Raw genomic sequence first — 19455 nt, 5'->3', positions numbered from 1 at the left:
GTCCCGGGGGCGGCGGCTCGGCCTCGCCCCCCGGGACCGGCGGCCCAGCCCCTCCGGCCTCCGTCCGCGCCAAAAAAGGCCCGGACGGCGATCGCTCCCCGCTCGGGTCGTCCCGGGCCGTCGGCCGGGAGGGGATCCCAGCCCCCAGCCCCCAGCCGGCAGCCTCCTCCCACGCCTGGCTTCTCACTTCCGCCCGCAGGACCCCCGCCGCCCGGCTCCGGCTTTCGGGGAGGGTAGGAGGTGGCGGGCCTCGGCTGCGGGCCTCGGGCAGGCGCGTCCCCGCCGCCGCCCCCGCGCGCCGGGCGCCGCGACCCTGCAGCCCGCCGGATCTGCGGCGATGCTCCGGGCGCGCGGAAGGCGGGATGAAGCCGGTTGCCTCTTCTTCCAAGGCGCCTTACCAGCGGGAAGGGAAAAGGAAAAGAAACGGGCGTGGGAGGAAGGGGATGAAACAAGTCGGGGTCCGGGAGTCAAAAAGACATCACATCTGGGATCGCCAGTCCTGTCGAGTCCTGCATCGTGTCCCGGGGTGCCGAGGCACACGGGCCGTCTCTGAGCGTGTAGGTGGCACCTCGAGCTGATTCTTCGGGATGGTCATCGCGTAGGAGCCATCTTGCAGGAAGAAGGGCCAGCCAGATGGCAGCAGGTTCTGCAGGTCTCGGCGCACCGGGTGCTCCCGATAGAAAGGGCTGGGAAGCAGAGGAGCTTGTATTTGCTGCTGCGGCCTGTTCTCTTTATGCTATTAAAGGAAAGAAGTACAACTCAACTAAATAAATTTAGATCACGTGCCTTCTTTTAAATATTTTCTAACAGCCATTGCATTCCCAATTTCAGTTTGTTTGGACTAGCCATCACGGAATGTTACCTCTGGGCAAAAAGGTCTGGCCGCTTTTGCTCGTATTTGCCTGCAGAGGTGGCTCTTCTCGCCACCCTCTTACCCCTCCCTTACCCCTGCCCTTACAGTCTGAGGACTTCATAAGGAAGGATACTTCTTCCCCATCTTCTTACACCGAACATTGCAAGTAGAAAGCTCACCCCAAGTAATAAGGATCTTGTGCTGCTCCTGAGCTATAAATTAATCCTCAGAAGGGGGAGTAGGCGGTAATTGTTAGGTTACCTTTGAGTAGAAGGGATAGTATTGGGAGGGAGGTGTGTGTGTGTGTGTGTGTGTGTGTGTGTGTGTGTTTTCACCCTTATCTTAACCAAAAACCGCTTGGAAACTTTCTCAGACCAGAGACTGAGAACCAAATAGTAGTCCTCTACTTGGGGAGAGAATATGTATTTGGACTTTTTTTTTTTTTTTTTTTTTAACAAGTTTTAGCTTTCTTCATGAATGACAAGTTGTTAAATAGTAACTTCTTCATAAGTACATTGCCCCCTCTTTCAAACAAAAGATACCTCCTACAAAGCTAATTAACATTTTATGTTAGGAAGGGGAAGGGTTAAAAAACAGAGAAGAAAGTCGCATCGTAAAACATGAAATTCTTTCAACACATTGTTCGGTTACATTTGCACTTCTTCCTGTGTAATTAACAGCTTCATAGTGAGGTGTTGTCATCCCTTATTTTCTTTATAATACACCATGAACAAGAAACTAAAATTTTGAAGACATAGAAAAAAATTCTAGTAGATTCTGGCCTCCCTGGGAAAAGTGAAGGAAACAAAGATGGACCTATGACTTGCCTCTTTCAAGATATTTTCTTGGATCCTGGGAAAAACGTCTAGCTTTCACCTTGTTTCACCTGGCCTTTAAATCCTTACTGATAAAACTCAGTTCTCACCTGGCCCTTTCGCACTTCTGTTCTCAATGAGCGTGTAGTGGAGACATCTAAGGTTTTTTGGGGGTAGGTTGTCATGAATTTAGCATCCTCTAATGTTCCACGTCCAGTATTAGGCATTTAACTGGGGAAATTTTGCCGGAAGTTGCCCCCTGTGTCAGAGTCTTGGACCTGGGATTTATTTGTCCCTCCATCAGCAACAGTGCCAGATTCAGTGAGGCAGCAAAGAACAGGCTCTTGGTCTCTCCTCGGTCCCTTTAGAATCTTTCACCAGTGGATGCTTTTGTTTCCCAGCCATCACAGATATGCCTCAGACTGGTATTTTCTTGCTTTTTAAAAACAGACCAAAAAAAAAAAAAAAATCACGTGCATTAGAAAGGCAATTCACGGACAGTAATATTATCGGAGCAGATCTTGGGCAGGTAATCTGGGGTGTCAGCTTGACAGTACTGGGCACTGATCCTGTAAGCTTTCTGGCCCCTGACATAAGGTCATTTAGAATTGAAAGCCTCTTAAAGATCAAGTCATTTGAATAACTCACAAAGTAAGTTTTCTGTTAAGCTAGAAATGCAAAGTCAAAGCAAGAGAAACTTTATTTACAAAAGACCTAAAATTATTTTTAAGCTTCATGAAAATATTGCTTGTCTGTAACTGGAGGTATACTTTTATAGTTATCCACTGATTAATGAATAATAAAGAGTGGCCTTTGTGGCACCATGATTCACTTCAAACACATCATGATCTGTTTTACAAAAGCCTAAAGTAATGGTCAAACACAGAGTTAGGCTATTGCTTCAAGAATTTTTATGGAAGGTATACCTTTTGACCTAGAATGGAAAAAAATCAAAGTACAAGATGTTTGTCACAGTGTTGCTTTGAATAATAAATTGAAAAACAATGTATAATGTTAGGAGTAGCTAACATTTATTGAAAGTTTATTACATGTTGTAAGTGCTCTTTGTGGATTATAATCTATTTTAATACTCTTTTACAGCTAAGGCTCAGAGTAAATTTTGGTACATGGGTAGAATGAAATACCATAGAGCTATTACAATTTTAGATGTAGAGCTTTCTTTAGAGACACTGAACATGTAATTTTACACTGGATTTTTAAAAAACAGTTTCTGAAACAGTGTGAATCCATTTTTGTAAAATTGTATATAAGTATCTATTTTTTGAATGGAGATGTTTAGAAGGATGTTTACCAAAATGTTAACATTGTAAGATCTTGAATGGTTATTATTTGTTATTGTACTGTTCGGTATGGTTTGGGTTTTTTTAAGTGAATGCATGTCAATTTAATAATTAATGATATATTCTAATTTCTCAGGCCCCATTTTACAAAATGATTTCCACCAATTTTATGAACTGATGAAATGAAAATGTTAAGTAAATACTACAATTAGCATCTTTAAAATAAGGATGACATATTGACTTTTTGTTTTTTAATCTTTTGAATTTAGGAAACCTATGCTATTACTTCACTGCCACTTAAAAATTGTTTACCTCTATTTTTTAGTCCCTCCAATACTTCTAAATCAACTTTGTTTCTTTTTTGTTCTTTTAATAAGCAAAACTGAAATATATTGCTTTCATTAAAGCATAGGGGGCAATTTAAATGAGTTTAAAGTAGCACAGTTCTTAAAATGATTCTATTTAATCCAGGCTGAGCACTTCATGTAGGCAAAACTTTCACTTATTTCAGTCACCTATTTCAGTGTTTTCCAAACATCTTAGGAAATCACCTGAGATACTTTTTATAAAAATAAGAATTCTGGTTCCCACACCAGAGCTACTGAATCAGGCTCATGGGGGGATGTTTCTGCTCCACATCTCAGTTGGTTGAAGTTTCCTCCCTCTGTCCCTGCTGTTCAGTTTTTAATCTCTCCTTTTCAAAATACCCAGCTCCAAGAAGTTATCTGTTTCCAGACTCAATGTTCATCAATCACCCCAAAATTTATTTTTAAAATTTTAGAGCCTGCTTTTACATTGGAACTTGTAGCTTCTTTAAAATGCAACTTTGGTCTCCCCTTGAACATCATCTGACAGCAAAAGGATTAAACAACTGTGGATTGTTCCATTATCCCTGCAGGGAACATGAGAACTTCAAGGAATTATATATCACAGGAAAGAAACCACATTTAATGGGACTGAAAGATGTGGAGGTTAGAAGGTTAGAAAGTTGACTTTACGGTTTATGTCCCCAGGGCATGAACTAATCAAAATAGCTATGGAACCTCATGGTAAAACAGGGAGTACTCTTTTGTTCCTCATCTGTCTCCTGTTTTGCCTTTAGGAAACCTCTCTTCCCTCTTTCCTGTGAACAGATGAAACAGTCAGATTGCTTGCAGGTAAGCAACTGAAACTTGCTTTCTAAGAGAAGTTCATTAGAATAAAATATTTTTTATTTTTAGTGCATTTTATGTGGCTTATGGAAGGTTAGGTGTTAGTCCATGATATAATTTTTGCTCAGCAGAAAGTGAAATTTTTTTTAAGCTATTCAGTCTTTTGACTGTCATCCTCTTTATTATCAATCGTTAATACTGTGCTTCTAAAAATCAAAAGATGATTATTAAACTTATTAGTAGACAGGTGAAGAGATGAAAGTTCAAAGAATGTTAACATTTTTGTGTCAAGTAAGTGAGTGAGTGTGCAAAAAAGTATAAGAGAAACAGATCACAAGAGAGAAAAAGTTTCATTTTTTTTTTTTTTAAAAGAGCAGTATGGTACTTTATGCCCCGAACTAATTACCACTAATGCTTTGTATAAAAATGGATACAAAAAAGCAACAGTTCCATGCTTTGAACTAATTTCATCTTGGAATGTATGGGATATGGAACACACAGTCTTCACAAAGGAAGCCATTTTCACTGTCTTTAATATTTTTTTCAAATATTTTGGCATTGCAGTGGAAGTAACTTTATTAATATGTAGAAATTTAAAACTATTATTTCCCTAATGCATATTTCTTGTAACCACATCTGCTTCAGAGATGCCTTTATGTATGTGCTTCCCAAAGACTTCTTTGTAACTTGAAAACATAAATATCAGAAAACAGATTAGGCAACTTCATCACAATTTTCAATTATGCTTTTGAACTTCATCACAATTTTCAATTACGCTTTTTAGTCTTGACTGAACAAAATACACTTTAATGGGTATTGTGCTCCATCTACATTATAAGGATATTCTTTTGGCTGGATCTTTAATCTTCTTTTTAAAACGCTTGTGGCCGGCCTTTGCAAAAAATGCCTGGCACCAAGAAGTGACCAGGATTCATATTCAGTGTTTTCAAAATCACTGCAAAATTTAAATTTTTGATTTCATTTTCAGTCTTCATTTACTTTCGATTTTTTTTTTTTTGCAAAAACAAAGAATTTAAACCCATGCTCAAACTAGTTTTCTAGTGAACCTGAATGTTAGTACGTCAAATCAAAGAAAAGAAGATAATTGAAAAAAACAAAACCCTGCAGTCACAAGTTTCTTAAAAAACCTTATAGAAGTGTCCTGACAAAATGATGTCTTGTTTCTGGTGAAATGGATCCTTCCTTTATCTGACATCAAGTGACTAAACTATTGTTTTCCTCAGAAAGACTCTTGGCTAGGATTTCAACTTGCCTTTATATTTACTTAGTAAAAGGTGTCTGTGACTTCACTTTCACAGAAAGAATAAAAGCAGAGGAAAGAATCTACGTCTTCCAAAGGCTAAAGGACAGAGTATTGAAATGGCCTGGAAAGTGTTCAGCATTAACAGCATCAAGTCAAATGTTCACCTGGGGTGCAACTGGGAAGAAACAAAAGAAAAATCAACGTGCAGTCAAAGAGCCGCTTCATTTTTCTAGAAAGTGACCCTTCACAGAGTTCCAAGGGAGCCTTCTCCCTTAGCAACAGCGCTGAAGTTCCAGAAACCATTCTAAACCCTGATGGTCAGCTTCAGCGTCTGTCTGGTCATCAGACTTATTGCCGAGTCTTCATCCCAGGGAGATGCATGTGGCGGTCGTGGCAGCAGACGTGATTTTGCTCTTAAGCATGGGGTGGACCTCAGACTCTCTCTGCTCACCCACTGTGTTTTACAGAGACTGCTGGATCCGACGCTTCCCAGGTCTCCTAGTTGACCTGGAGGAGTCTCAGAAGCTGGGGGCCCAGTTCTTGAAGTATTATTCCGAAAGCACTGGTCAGAAGTGCAGTCAGAGCTGCTGTCTTAGGAAGGATGGTAAGTGTCAATGATAGACCTGAGCAAAGATCAGGGGAAACTTCCAAAATGAGGACCTAAGAAGGGACCCTTAGGCAGAGGGTGCAGTGAACAGCTGACGAGAACTAGAGAAGATGCCCTGGGATGAGGGAGTGGGCAGAGACGGAGAGACACTGAGACTGATTTTGCAGCTGGGGCCAGTGCAGGCTCCATTTACAAATCTAGTAATGACCCGGGAGGCTATGAACCTACGGGTAACAGGGAACCTCTTCTCTTCACTAAAGTGCTAAATGAAAATATTGCCTTGAGGGCTGGCTAACAATAGTTCTATAGCCCAGAATATAGCATATATGATTTCAAAAATATTTCCTTTTCAAGGTTCTTTTGGTGATATTGGTATCGTATCACACTTTTGAAATGTGCTTGCTTGGGTTGACCAAGTGTGGGGATGTATTGAACAGGAATTTAGATTGTGGTTCATGTTTTGAAAGAAATAGGGAAATATATGTCAACTAGAAAAAGAGGAAAAGAAAGGAAAGGAGGGGGAGAGAGAGAGAGAAAGAAAGAGAGAGAGAGAAAGTTAGTTTTCAAAATATCCTAACAGAATTTTTTTTTTTTTTTGGTCTGAAATCTGGATTCAGGGTTAAATATCATTCATATAATATAATCAAGGCCTGTAATTAGGAAAACATTTCATTGTTGCAGAATTTCAAGTTACATTTGATTAAAGACTTCATTTATTTTTCATTTTTCCAAGATTTGAAAGCTACTTGGAAAGAAGCAACAAAAGCAACACAGTACTTTAAAATAATTCTCTTGTTGTTCCACACTTTCTTCCCGTGTTTTCTTACCGACATTAATTGTCAATGCCTCCTATCCAATTATCCATGTAAGATTTCTGGGATGCAAATTAGAGCTCCTTGGAAAATCTAAACCGACGGTCAAGAGACCACAGTGTGAGACGTTGTCACAGGCTTAGCCCTCAAAAGTTAATCAGGCACAGAAGAGAGCAATTAATTTATTAAAGGGAAATTTTGGAAAAGGTAGCAAATCTAGATATTCTGCTTTCAGATGCTTATAACCCCAGAAGCCTTCACCGAGAGGAGATGAGGGAGGGTTGATACCTTTTCAGCATTTTCCCATGGCATGAATTTACCTGACTCTCCACACCAGGGAAGCTGTGGCCTCTGGACTTCCGGGGATACTAAAAGCATCCAGTAGAATTCCAGGATTTCAGAGCCTCTGTGGCTTCCAAGTTGTGGCTTTCTTTCTCCAGAAGAAGAAGAGGCATGAACACACATCCCAGTTTTTACCTAGAAGCCAGAACTTTAAAATGCACAATCCTACAATAGCTAACCTACTCAGAGCTGGGACTCTGAAATATGCATGAAGAATGTAAAAGATCTTGAAAAATTGCTCCCTACAGCATCCACTACTTTCTTATCAGAAATTTAGATGTCTAAATTTGAATATTCTTTGTTCCTTTTCCTTAAACTTTACAGCACAGTCCTCAGGGAATGTATTTGTAATCTATAATGTATTAGCAATGTATTACTAATTGACTTTTGTCCTATTCTTTCTCCTTCTGGAAAAATACAGTGTGTAGAAACACGGGGTGTCCCAGAAGTAATAGGGGAGACGTAACCCCCGCAGTTAACCTTACACAGAAGCAGAGCAGGTTCTGCCAGCAATTCCACAGCAGCTGTAGGCACACTCGGAGGTCTGGTAATCGTACACTCTCCCTCCGTAATCTCATTTTATTAAAGAAGCTGATACCTTTGGGCCAATGAGTATTTCCCATCACATGGTTCCTACTACACTACAGCAGGAGGAAAATCTGTGCTGCACTTAAAGGAGGACAGACTGAAGATTTGCATTCAACAAATCTGACCTTCCAGAAATAACACGGTATCGTTTATGGAGCAAATCTACTTAGAAAAGGGGAGCCAGCAAGAGCAAGTGATGAGCCCCTCCCCACTAGAATCCCAAATGCTAACCACCTGGTCTGTCTACTCCCTTCCTCTCTGAATGACACCGATTAGCTTCTCACTGGACGTGGCTTTGCAGCATGGGGCTAGCACACACCTGCAGTCGGGGTCAAGGTAATGTTCACCCAGCCTGCTGCCTTTACGCCACCTGGGCCTCTCCCAACAACACGGGTCATTACTGTGTTTGCCCTTCCTATGACTCCCCCTTCTGTTACAGGCTTTGTCTTATTTTTTTCCTCTTTTCTCTCTCTGGTGAACTTCAGTGCCTTAGTATTCTGAGAGGGTATTGCATCTAGAAATCTGATCTATATAAATCCCCAGAGGTTTTTGTAGCCAGTTGGATTTTCCTGAACATAAAATACTGGGACCGGGAAATGATTCCAGGTAATCTGTGTAGCATGGGATGTGTGAAAGATGACTGAGAATATTGGTAGCTATTTTCTTCTGAAGAGGCCTTTTCCCATATTCACAGAAGCATTTGCGATAGTTCATAATGTTCTGTAAGATGTCTGAACATAGCCCTGCAACGTACTGTTAATCCAGTGTTCTTGAAAGAAATGTAAGCTACTCAGAGCTCATCAAGCTGCAGAAATCAAGACCATCTGCAGATGTACTTTGCCTGCTTCCTTTTCAGTTTCCTGTAACTTGGCTGTCTTCTTCCACGATCCTATTCATGACGATGTCAACTGCCTCCATATTCACTGCCCAACCCTGGAGAGCTGCATATTGGAGCCCGGAACCAGCGCCATTTTATACAACATAACAGACGGTAATGATTTATGTCCTTTGTATGTATTTTGAAGAATGTCAGTAATATTTTAGTAGAGGCATATAACCTAGAAATTGGTTGGCAGTAGCCATGTATGAATCTAAATCATTATTTCCCAGTGAACTCTGTCTGGAAAAGTTTGGGGCTTCCAAGGCAGAAAACTAAAAGGAAATTCCCATTAATTTGGCATGTTCGGCAAGGATGAGTTCATCCCAGATAACAAATCATATGTGACTGAACAAGAGCATTGTATTTCATTTATTCCAAGAGCCTTCAGCAAGAACCAAAACAGGTATTTCTACTATAGTGGTTAAGGATACCACTAGGAAATAAAGAAAATGCTAAATGCCAGTTTTGAGGTTTGCTGATGCTGTATACAAGGATTCTACAAAGATGGGTGTCAGGGATGGGGAAATGCACTTACTGCCACACATTAGCATAGCATTGGTCCCAAGAAAACGACTACATTTTCCTTTAGAAAAATACATATTTAAGTGTCCTTTCCCGTGTATATAATCTCAGGGTACAAATCAGTAAACATCAAAGAATAGATTTTTGCCAACACGATACAAAGGAGGTAAATTTCTTGATCAATCTGTACTTATTGAACACATAATGCCCCATGCTGTGCTCCACATTGCAGGAGATCACAGCCATGTCTCTGCCCTCGAGCTCCTTCTAATCTCGTTGATGCAACAAGTCTTACAATTAGTGTAAGACATACAACTAAATACAAAAATGTGTGATACCGCCTCAAGTACAAAGGCTCAAAAGAAGGGGAGACTAAAGAAAGCTCAATTATTCAGAGGAGGCTTCATGGAAGAGGCCAGGTAGAGGCAAGATAAGGAGCTCCGTATCACACCCCAGGAAAGCACAAACACTGGTGTGGCTCCAATAGGGGCACGTTTGGGGCTGCAATGGAAATATGGGTAGGATAGGGCAGGCCAGGTAACAAAAGGACAGAGGAGAGTTTTGGTTTGACTTTGTCAGAAATATGGAACGAACAAAGGTATTTCATGAGAAAACACTATCATTAAAGTGATGTCTGGTTATCTTAGTCCAGGAAAATTACATGTAGGATGCAGATTAGAAAATGCAGTCAGGATAATGTTATATCTGGACAAGGTGACTGTAGTTGCAACGAAGAGGAGGGATGGTTGCTAGCATATTGGGAAGGGCTTGGATAGCACTTCGTTACTTTTTGGATAAAGAAGAAGAGAACTGAGGAGTCAAAAATCCCGTCGCAGTGCAGAGTCCAGCATGGGCGATAGAAGAATGATGATGCCGCTGAAAAAGACAAAGAGGCAGACCAGATGACGGTTTTGAGAATGCCAGCGGTGATGTGAGATGTTTAGGTGGGAACCTCCAGTAGAGCACAGGAGAAATGAGATCAGAGCTCAAGAAAGAGGAAAAAATTGGGGATGTGGATTTCAGGGCCATCAATGTAGTGGTGACAGTTGATGAGGATAATCTCTTGGTGGCCGGGGGTGGGAGGGTGGTTGGTATGGGATGACGAGAAATACAGCAGAAAACCAAGGACTAAAGACTAAAGATTATAGGACAATCAGTGAGGACCAAGGAGGGAACCAGCAAAGGAAGGGAAAAATGAGAGGCAGGCAGCCTGAGATAAAGTGCCAAAGGAATTTGGGGTCCAGGGAGTCACGGGAGAAGAATGCAAGGAGAGGTGGCCATCAGTATCAAGAACAAGAGAGAAGCCAAAGCAATGAGATACAGTGACCAGGAAACAGGGAAAGTACTGATCACCCCAGAAGCAGAATTGGCAGAATAGTGAGGATGGAAACAAAATGACAGAAGGCACAAAACGAAGTCAGAAAGGAAAGGAAGGGAGTAGGTGGTGGTGTGTTGAGAGAGCGAGCACGCTCGAGAGACTGAAAGGGAAACAGTGTGACAACTGTAAAGCTGTTGAGAGTTTTTGAAGCCAAAGGGAAAGGAGTTTTACAAGAAGAGAGAGAACACTGAAGGCCCTTAGGCAGTGGACCCTCAGGCACTGGGAAGGGATGAGATTTAGGGCTCTGCTAATAATTTTGAATAGTTACACTTCTCAGGCCCCATTTTGTTTGACTTTAATATGTCACACATATCAAATGGTTACTGTTTCTGCAGCTCTTGCCCAATACTGCTATTATTGCGCAAAAGCCCTGGCAGTTTTCTCCAGGATGTGATGTAGCCAAGTTCATTTGCAACAGAAAGTGTCTTAGAAAGTTAAGAAAAATTCAAACGTGGCTAGTATGTTTCTAAGCCTTTCAGAAGTATGCAGTGGTGGAACTTGAAATTAGCTTAGTTCAATAACTTACAGTGGCAAAATCCAAGACTTCTCCAAACTGTACTTTATAAGGTCCTGTCTTCTAAATTAAAAATAAAATTTAAGTGATGCCTCATTTATATTTCAGGTGTAGATCCAGATTTGCTGGTTTTTGAACAATCACTGCCCACATATCTAAATACCCGTTCTTCATCTAACATACGGGAGAGACTAAGGATTCTAAAAGCTATGTATTTAGATAAACAACAAACGACCATGATAAACCAAATGCTACCATCAGTAGAGGCTCCATCATCAATCACATATCAAGATTTGTTTGCAACCACAAATAATACTAGGTATTCCAAGGAATTAACCACAGACTCTTGGGCAAGATTCATTTCTCTGAATGACTCCATTACCACAAACGTAAATATGGTGTCAGCCAGTACTGAGTTCATCAACAATCCAGACAACAAGACTATTTCTCCTTTCTTTGTGCCTATAGGCACAAAACTTTCTCATATGCCTATTCCATCCCAACTCAACAGTAGCAAACAATTACTGAACAAAACCAAAGGGTACAACAGCAGAAACCGTACATCTGAGAATGAAGACACAACACCTGATGGGGCACCTGTGACTTCCAAGACGTGGTTGGTTCCTGTGGCCCTCTGCACCTCTGTCATCTTTCTCTGCTGTTGTGTAGTCATCCTGGCATCTGGATGCTGTCGAAAGCACCAGGGCCAGTATAAACTAGGACAGAGAAAGTCAGGATCCAAGCAAATTAAAAAATGTACCATTCTGAAGGAGCGCTCTTAATGGTAAAAGATGTGAGCATTGTAAGCTTTTAAGAGAATCATTTTTAGTTTTCTGTAAGACGAGGGCAGTTTGATTAAAAACAAATAAATAAAAAGCACAGATACCCATTCTTACCAATCTCTAAAGAATGCCAATGTTTGATAAACATAATTGCTTTTTTGATTATTTCCATTTTTGAACAGTGTACCTTTTGCTGAAGTTCCAAAATTCTGATCTCTGCAGTTATTCAGAACCATGTAAGAGATAGCTTTAAGTGCTGTACATGTATTAGCTTGTTGATTCCTTGAACTCTGTGAGATAAGTATGCTACTGTTAACTATTATACTGTTCTTATCACATTTTACAGATGAGGAAACTGAGGAAAGAGAGGCTAAGTATCTTGCCTAAAGTCACACAGCTAGTATGTAGCAAAGCCTGACTTAATAGGCAACATGGTTCAAAAGTCCATGCTCAAAATCACTGTTGGACTACAAGCCTCCATTTTCTCAATGAGTGTGGAAAAAAGATACAGGGAGGAAAACACCATAACATCATATTTGGTTCCTGTCAAGGTCATATTATTGTCACATATTTTAATGAAATCTTTTAGTGGCTTGAGCAAAAAAGCACTATAAACGATTACAGTTACTAACCCATGAGCAAAAGCTTCCTGATTTTTATATAATATTTTATGTTCAATTGATTAATCTTTCTCAAGCTTAACCCATCATCTTCTTTTTCTAAAACTGACATGACTCTCAATAATTATGGCACTAAGATCTTTGAGTTTTCTGTTGACTTCTGTTGAATAAATCTTGGGAGTTTTAGTTTATGTCCCTCAGTTGTATAAATTGTTTTCCCAGGTGCAAATATTAGCTCTAGGTATTTCAAGCTCTGTCCACTTACACCAGATTCACCCCCTAAATCTTATACTCTGACTCTTAAGTGTAGAAAACTGTAATTCAAGTCTCTAATGATCTTAAACTTTAGGCCCTTAATCTCATCTCTGAAAATATTTTTTAATGTGAGAACAGACATTAAAAGACAGCCATTAAGCATAATGAATAAAGAGGAAATCCTATTATAAGATTAATAAAATAGTATTCTTCCCTCAGAATATTAACCACAAATGAAAGTCTGAATTTTTAAAATGTAATCGATTTACATTCATTTGCTATTCATAATAAGTATCATAAATGTTATCAATTTCTTTCTTAATACATTAGGGGAAAAAACTCAGGCAATTTAGGGGGGGATATCAAGATTTAAATTACCTTAAAATATTTAAGTTATTCAGGAAGCTGTCTTTAAAAATTATTTGTATATACATTCTTTTAAAAGGTTATTTAATTTTCTTTCAAATATATACAAACTGTTTGAAGGTTTTCCAACTAGGGCTGCCAAAAAAAAAGTTTTTTCTTCCTTGGGATTTCTCAGAATTTTATTTGTTCCCTAAAATTGCTAATTGTTTTATAGAAATTACCATAATTTGGGAAAAGCATATTTACCTTTGTAAGAAAACAAACACACTCCTACTCTTCTTCAGCCCCTACCTTTGACCATCAGATAAACTGAGTAAACTTAGACTATAGAGGCGACCTGAACAGTCAGCCAAGACAAAAACGACTGGGCCTACAAACCATGTCCTTATTGGAAGCCAAAGGGACCAAAGAGAACTTCTGAATAGAATTTAAAACTTTAAGAAACAAAGATCACAGGGCCTAGTCAACAACTAAGGCTAAGGTTGTTACCACCATTTACGAAATAACCATGATATCGAAATTTTTCCAGCACTGAAACTAGCCAGACCTTTGGGGAAAAAAATCTGTAATAGTCAAGTATTATGACATATTTACCAATTTTGGAAAGAAAATATGCAAAGAAAAAAACTAAAGCTCCCTACAATTAAGAAAACAGGTTTGTTCTATTTCTTAGTTGCCTATGTGTTTAAGCACCTTCTGAGCTATGAAATTTAAGAGTTTGAAGTCAGAAGTGATTGCATATCATCAGTACAGCAAAAAGTGTCCCCTAGAATCCTCATTGTAAGGATGAATATGATGTTCATTGTATACATTAGATCAATTAGAGCTTAAGGACAAGAGTCTAAATAATGACAAAAAATGCTGTTTAATTATTGCTAACATTACAATGACAGCAACGGCTACCCTTTTGAGGCAGTTTTGTATTAATCTTACAGCTCTAAGATTTTGCCATTAGGTGTCAATGCCACAGCCTTAGAGTCTTCAGGTCTTTGCTCGGAGTTAGCCAAACTGCAAAGGTCAAAAGGGCACAGTTGGGCTTCCCTGGTGGCGCAGTGGTTGAGAATCTGCCTGCTAATGCAGGGGACACGGGTTCGAGCCCTGGTCTGGGAAGATCCCACATGCCGCGGAGCAACTGGGCCCGTGAGCCACAACTACTGAGCCTGCGCGTCTGGAGCCTGTGGTCCGCAACAAGAGAGGCCACGATAGTGAGAGGCCAGCGCACCACGATGAAGAGTGGCCCCCGCTTGCCGCAACTAGAGAAAGCCCTCGCACAGAAACGAAGACCCAACACAGCCAAAAATTAATTAAAAAAAAAAAAATCTTTGCCGAATAAAACATAACTCAATTAAACAAAAAAAAAAAAGGCACAGTCTTCTACAAGACCACCCTTACTTGTGACACCAACTATAAGTTCGGGGGATGGGGAGTCCCCAAACCACTCTCAGGTTCGATAATTCACTAGAGGAATTCACAGAACCCAATGAAAGCTATTATACTCACAGTTACGGTTTATTGCAGGGAAAGGATACAGATTAAAATCAGCCAAGGGAAGAAGCACCTAGGATGAAGTTCAGGAGTGTTCCAAACTCACAGGTTTTGGTGTCCTCTCCCCGTGGAAGCAGGATGCATTACTCTCCCAGTAAAAGTGTGTGACCATATGTCCAGAGTATCGCCAACCAGGGAAACTTACCGGAGCCTCAGTGTTCTAAATTTTTATTGAGGCTCCATCATATAGGTATGACTGACTGATCAATTACCTGGGCAGTTGATCTCAGCTGCTGGGTGGACTGATGTACCAAGAGACTCAAAGCCCACCAACCCTAAACACATGGTTGGTTTTCCTGGCATGCCTAGGACTATCAGGTGTAGCGAGCCCCACCTAAAATCCATTGTGACTGACTCCTGCCCTAACCAAAGACACTTCTATGAGGTATGACAGATTACCTCCCAGAAGCTGAGGGGAGAGGCCAGATTCTCTGTGAGCAAGGTCAAATTCTTTACTACGTATCATTACTCCATCTGCTTCCATCTTCACTGTATTATTACTACAGGATTGAGGACCCTAATCTACCACCTCTTTACATGTTCCCAAATGACAACCTCTCCTCAGCTTCCACTGTTTTCAAATGTGTCCTTCTTCAATCCTGTTTCCACATCTGAGATTTCCTCAACTCTGACTCTCTAAGAAATGTAACACTTCAATACACTTATGTATGCTTTAAACCTGATCTAGAAATTCAGTTGTATCTACTTTGTTTTTTATTCGCTATTTCCATCCAGTGGAATGGATGGAACTCAAGGCCCTATTGTTGTCCTTTATAACCTACGGACTCTTGGCCTTGCTAATACTAAATCATATCTTCAATTTATATAAATCTTTTGAGCAATTGTTCTGAAATTCCTTTCGGCATTTTATGTTCTCAAATTCTGTCAAGCAAAATAAGTTTTAGGCAAATAACAGCCTCCATAATTCCTTTATTTCAATTTTAAATTAGTCACTTGTCGACAACTTTAAGTGGTAAGAAATGACTTACAGATATACTTAAAAGTACTGAATTGACAGCTAAATTGAATGAAATGTTTCTTAGGGCAGTTATTTTGTCATTTACTCCAATTAAATTCAGGGTCTTTATACCTCATCTCTTTCCTGAGATGTGGAAGTTCTAGCAGGGGCATCCAGAGAGATGAATACCAGCTAATCTCCATTTCCACTTTTCTGCAAGCTTGGGGTTGGAGAAATGAGCCAAAGAAAATGGAAAGCAGGATGCTAAACAGAACTGAATCAACATAAAGTGACCCCAAAATAGAGGAATGGAACAAACTTTTTAGGTTAGAAAATACTGCCAAGGACCTGTTTCTAATCAGAATCATCATGTGCAAAAAACTCACTAGGCAGACAGCAGTTATGTAGACAAAACACTGAACTTCAGTCAGGGGACTGGGTTCTGGGCCTAGCTTCCCAAATAACCAAAATCATTATTCAAAAGCAACCAATAAGTACTAATTTGTAGGGAAAGAAATGGAGCAGGTGACAAAACAACAACATTGTATATATATGAACACTAAAGTTGTTATGGTAGAAATAAAATCCAAACACTTTAGAACCAGAAGAAATCACAGAGAGCGAATTAGTCTGATTGCCCCAGTGCATAAGTAAGAAAACTTTTGAATAATCACTGCCTTTGTACATTAGGATGAAAGGAATAATTTTAACTCTGATGTAATAAAACAATGGTTTTTTAACATGTTCAACTGTATATCAAATTAGATAATGATTACATATATATCATAAAATTAATAAATCAAGGCAATTTTTCTATATAATTCACGTCAAATTTAATAGTCTCTTCACTGATTCTTTGTACTGAGAAAGGGTATTTTCATTGTCCCCCTCATTCTTAAGACTAACAACAGACTTTCTGTACTCTTCAACTTCTTTAGTACCAAGGAGCTCTTCTTTACTTAATTCCAGATTTTTCTCAGCAGCTTTAATTTGGAGAAGGGTTTCCAGGATGTTTTTTTCTGAGGAGCTGTCTTTCCATACATACTCTTCCATGTCTGCTTCAGTCTTCTTTTTCTCCCATTCTTCAGTTTTCTGAAAGGAAAAAACAAGTTCTGATTTCTGAAAATTATGACTCGAAGTCTGGTCCACACTCGGTGCGTGCGCCTTGACTGCCCTCCCGGACCTAGCACTGCTGTCCGCCGGCACCAGCAGCTTCGGGCTGCACACTCCGTCACAGGAGCACCTCGTTACCACTCACTAATTCTACCCACAAAATTTACACTTTATCTGCCCTGCGAATTGCACTTACACAGCAATACTGCTTCCCGAAAGATGCAGAAAACTCACTCCCTGCAACTTTCCAGTCCCGAAACTCTAACACATCAAACATTTCAAATTTCTGAGGTTCCAAATATGAGAGTTGAAAGGAGACTGTATTTATCTCTGTAACATGCCTCTGGGAATGACAGGGAAGACCAATCATTAAAATAAATTTAAAATATAAAGTTCGTGTGATTTTGTCATAATGACTTGATATATTCTGGAATTTTGTCTTATTATCTTTATTTTCTGTTCCTATAATGGAAACAATGTTCATTACTACTTACTTTTTCTTACAAAAATTATTACCATGTTATTTTAGGGAACACCGGTAGGTTTTAGATTAATACAATTCAGATTCATGATTTAAATGAAGATGTAACACTGTGAAGAAAATCAAGCAACGCAGCTGACATGTAACATGCCCCGGTTCAGAGAAGTGCTGAAGAGCAGACACACTCTTTCCAAATTAACACGTAACAATATTCTGAGCCACAGGCTGTTATGGAATGACCCACTAGTCTTACAGCTTTTGAAGGTGGTAAACCCTTCCAAATTATAAAGTTTTTAAAGTACTAAAAGTGAGGCAGATTTGTAAGGCTGTCAGAAATAATATTCTAACTCTGAAAACTCCTCTTGAAACAGACCACAGCTTGAGCAGACAGAGCTCCCAGGCTCCTCAGAGCCAAGTGAGCACCAAGAAGGAGGCAAACAGTTTCCAGCCATGCCACCCTCCCATCCCCACTCCCGCTCCAAAAGCTCACGAAAAGAGAAAAGCACTAGAAATCTGCCCCTCAAAGGATAAAGAGGAGCCCCACCAAAGGCAAACAAGCCACTGGGGATGCCACCGACTCGGCAAACCCCATTCGGATCACTGCAGCCCAGGAAAGAAGCTCCTCCACCACAGAGACCCACAAGAAGAAGAAACCCTCCTTTAATCCTTTAAACTGTGTACTCTTTCCTCTAAGAGAAACAAGCAGATGTAGGGTGTTTCCTCGGATCCCAGACTCCTGAACCCAAGTGGGTCTCTGTACTCGCAGCTCCTCTACGTCTGCCCCGCCTCCCTATGCCGAATTTGTGGCGGAGGACAATGTTCCAACCTACGTTCTAGAAACATCTTATCTGGTTGAGAATCTGCTCTGCACCCTCTTTTTAGCTGGTAGGGAGGCTTTCGCTTGGCAGAGGGGCAGGGATAATATGAAATAACTTCCTGTTGTGCCCCGCCCCCAGAGCCCTGTTGCAAATAACTCCTAACAGCCAAACTCTGAATTTGTACATTTAAAAAAAATAACTGACAAAATTACCCCACCATACCCAATTTTTACTGTAATATATGAGGAAGGAATAAATGTCAGCCCCTTAAAAAAAAAATGTCCGAAATTAAATATATCACCGGCCTATCCACTCTTGCCAATGCTTTAAATGTTCAAGACAATGTCATAGTTTCTTCATAATTCTAACTTACAAGTGAAATAAACTTAATTTAAGAGGTCAACAAACACATTTTGTAAAGCATTAAGTAAAACAGTCACTCCATCTCATTCTGAACTGTTAGAAGACAAGAATCAAGAGACTTAACTGTTCAAAAAATTACGTTTCACCTAGGTGTTTCTGGATTTTAACTGACTAGAAATAGATGCTTAATCAGAGGAGATAACCAAAGTAAATCCACTAACAATTTTCAGCATTTTTTATCTTCCCCTTATATGCGGCATGTACAATTCCACACTGGTTTGCCAAGGCGTGTTCACAGGTATGCCATGACGCTGACTCCCCGAGCACTCAGGCGCCACGCGAGCCTGCTGCAGCAGGGGCAGCCACAAGCATCCCCCTCCCTTATTCATCTCAGTAGAGAACTTTTCTGTGTGCGCAGTGACATGAAAAAGGTTAGGAAATCCTAAACTACAGGATAGTGTACATTTATACTTACTGCTGTTCTAAATAGTCCTTGGTAAGGGAAAGTCACTTATATTCTGTGAAGGGCATGGCTTCCTACTAATCCTGTACAGATACAATGCAGTGCTGGGCTTCAGCTACAAGCTAAACAAAACTCTAGTTTTCCACATATTCTAGCTTTAGGATCCAAACTCTGCACAACTAAATATAAATTCCAAGATAATAATACTAACAATCCCCCAAACTGAATACTTACTATGTACCAGGTACTTTAATACTTACATGTATGTATTAATTAATATAATTCATATTAAGACATACTGGGTTAGATCTTGACATCTCTACAGATAAGAAAACTAAGTATTACAGAAGTTAAATAGAGGGGCACAGTCACCTGGGAATGTTTCAGATTTCAGAATTTTTGTATTTTAACTTGTAAAGTTAATGCAGCACGCACACAGTAAATTTTGTAACATCTCCAGAGGAGGTCTACGGCAGCACCCCCTAATCAAACATATTACTACTTTTCTAGCGACATGTATGAATATTCGCACTAAATGGGATTAACAAAGGCTATAAATAGCTTCTCATCCATTCAGAGTTCATTTTGCCACCAAATAAGTTATGAAAAGACTAGCAATTTCCAAAGCTTTTTTCATTTCAGAATTACAGGTAGAGGGCTTTAT

The 19455-nt window shown here is 40.0% G+C and overlaps 2 protein-coding genes across 4 annotated transcripts in view; one reads left to right on the top strand and one right to left on the bottom strand.

Annotated features, from left to right (window-relative positions):
• Window positions 1–440: 440 nt before the first annotated feature.
• MANSC4 (MANSC domain containing 4) lies at window positions 441–12022 on the top strand. 2 transcript variants are annotated; one of them, XM_068560764.1, is made up of 5 exons: window positions 441–557; window positions 4072–4126; window positions 5440–5988; window positions 8590–8724; window positions 11136–12022. In XM_068560764.1, the coding sequence occupies exons 3-5, from the start codon at window positions 5760–5762 to the stop codon at window positions 11807–11809; spliced, it is 1038 nt and encodes a 345-aa protein (XP_068416865.1). In that variant the 5' UTR covers window positions 441–557; window positions 4072–4126; window positions 5440–5759; the 3' UTR covers window positions 11810–12022. The 2 variants fall into 2 exon arrangements, with proteins under 2 accessions (XP_068416865.1, XP_068416866.1); XM_068560765.1 differs by lacking the exon at window positions 441–557 and adding an exon at window positions 591–652.
• A 4339-nt stretch (window positions 12023–16361) lies between these two features.
• The window catches only part of MRPS35 (mitochondrial ribosomal protein S35), a 48200-nt gene continuing 45106 nt past the window's right edge, over window positions 16362–19455 (bottom strand). For both annotated transcript variants that reach the window (XM_068561303.1, XM_068561304.1), the window contains one exon: window positions 16362–16645. In XM_068561303.1, the coding sequence (XP_068417404.1) occupies window positions 16376–16645 (270 nt within the window). In that variant the 3' untranslated portion in view covers window positions 16362–16375. The remainder of the gene's footprint in view (window positions 16646–19455) is intronic.

Source organism: Eschrichtius robustus, chromosome 13, assembly GCF_028021215.1.
Source record: "Eschrichtius robustus isolate mEscRob2 chromosome 13, mEscRob2.pri, whole genome shotgun sequence".
Taxonomy (NCBI): domain Eukaryota; kingdom Metazoa; phylum Chordata; class Mammalia; order Artiodactyla; family Eschrichtiidae; genus Eschrichtius; species Eschrichtius robustus.
The sequence above is the reverse complement of the archived record's forward strand: the minus strand, read 5'-3'. Positions and strand labels throughout refer to the sequence as shown.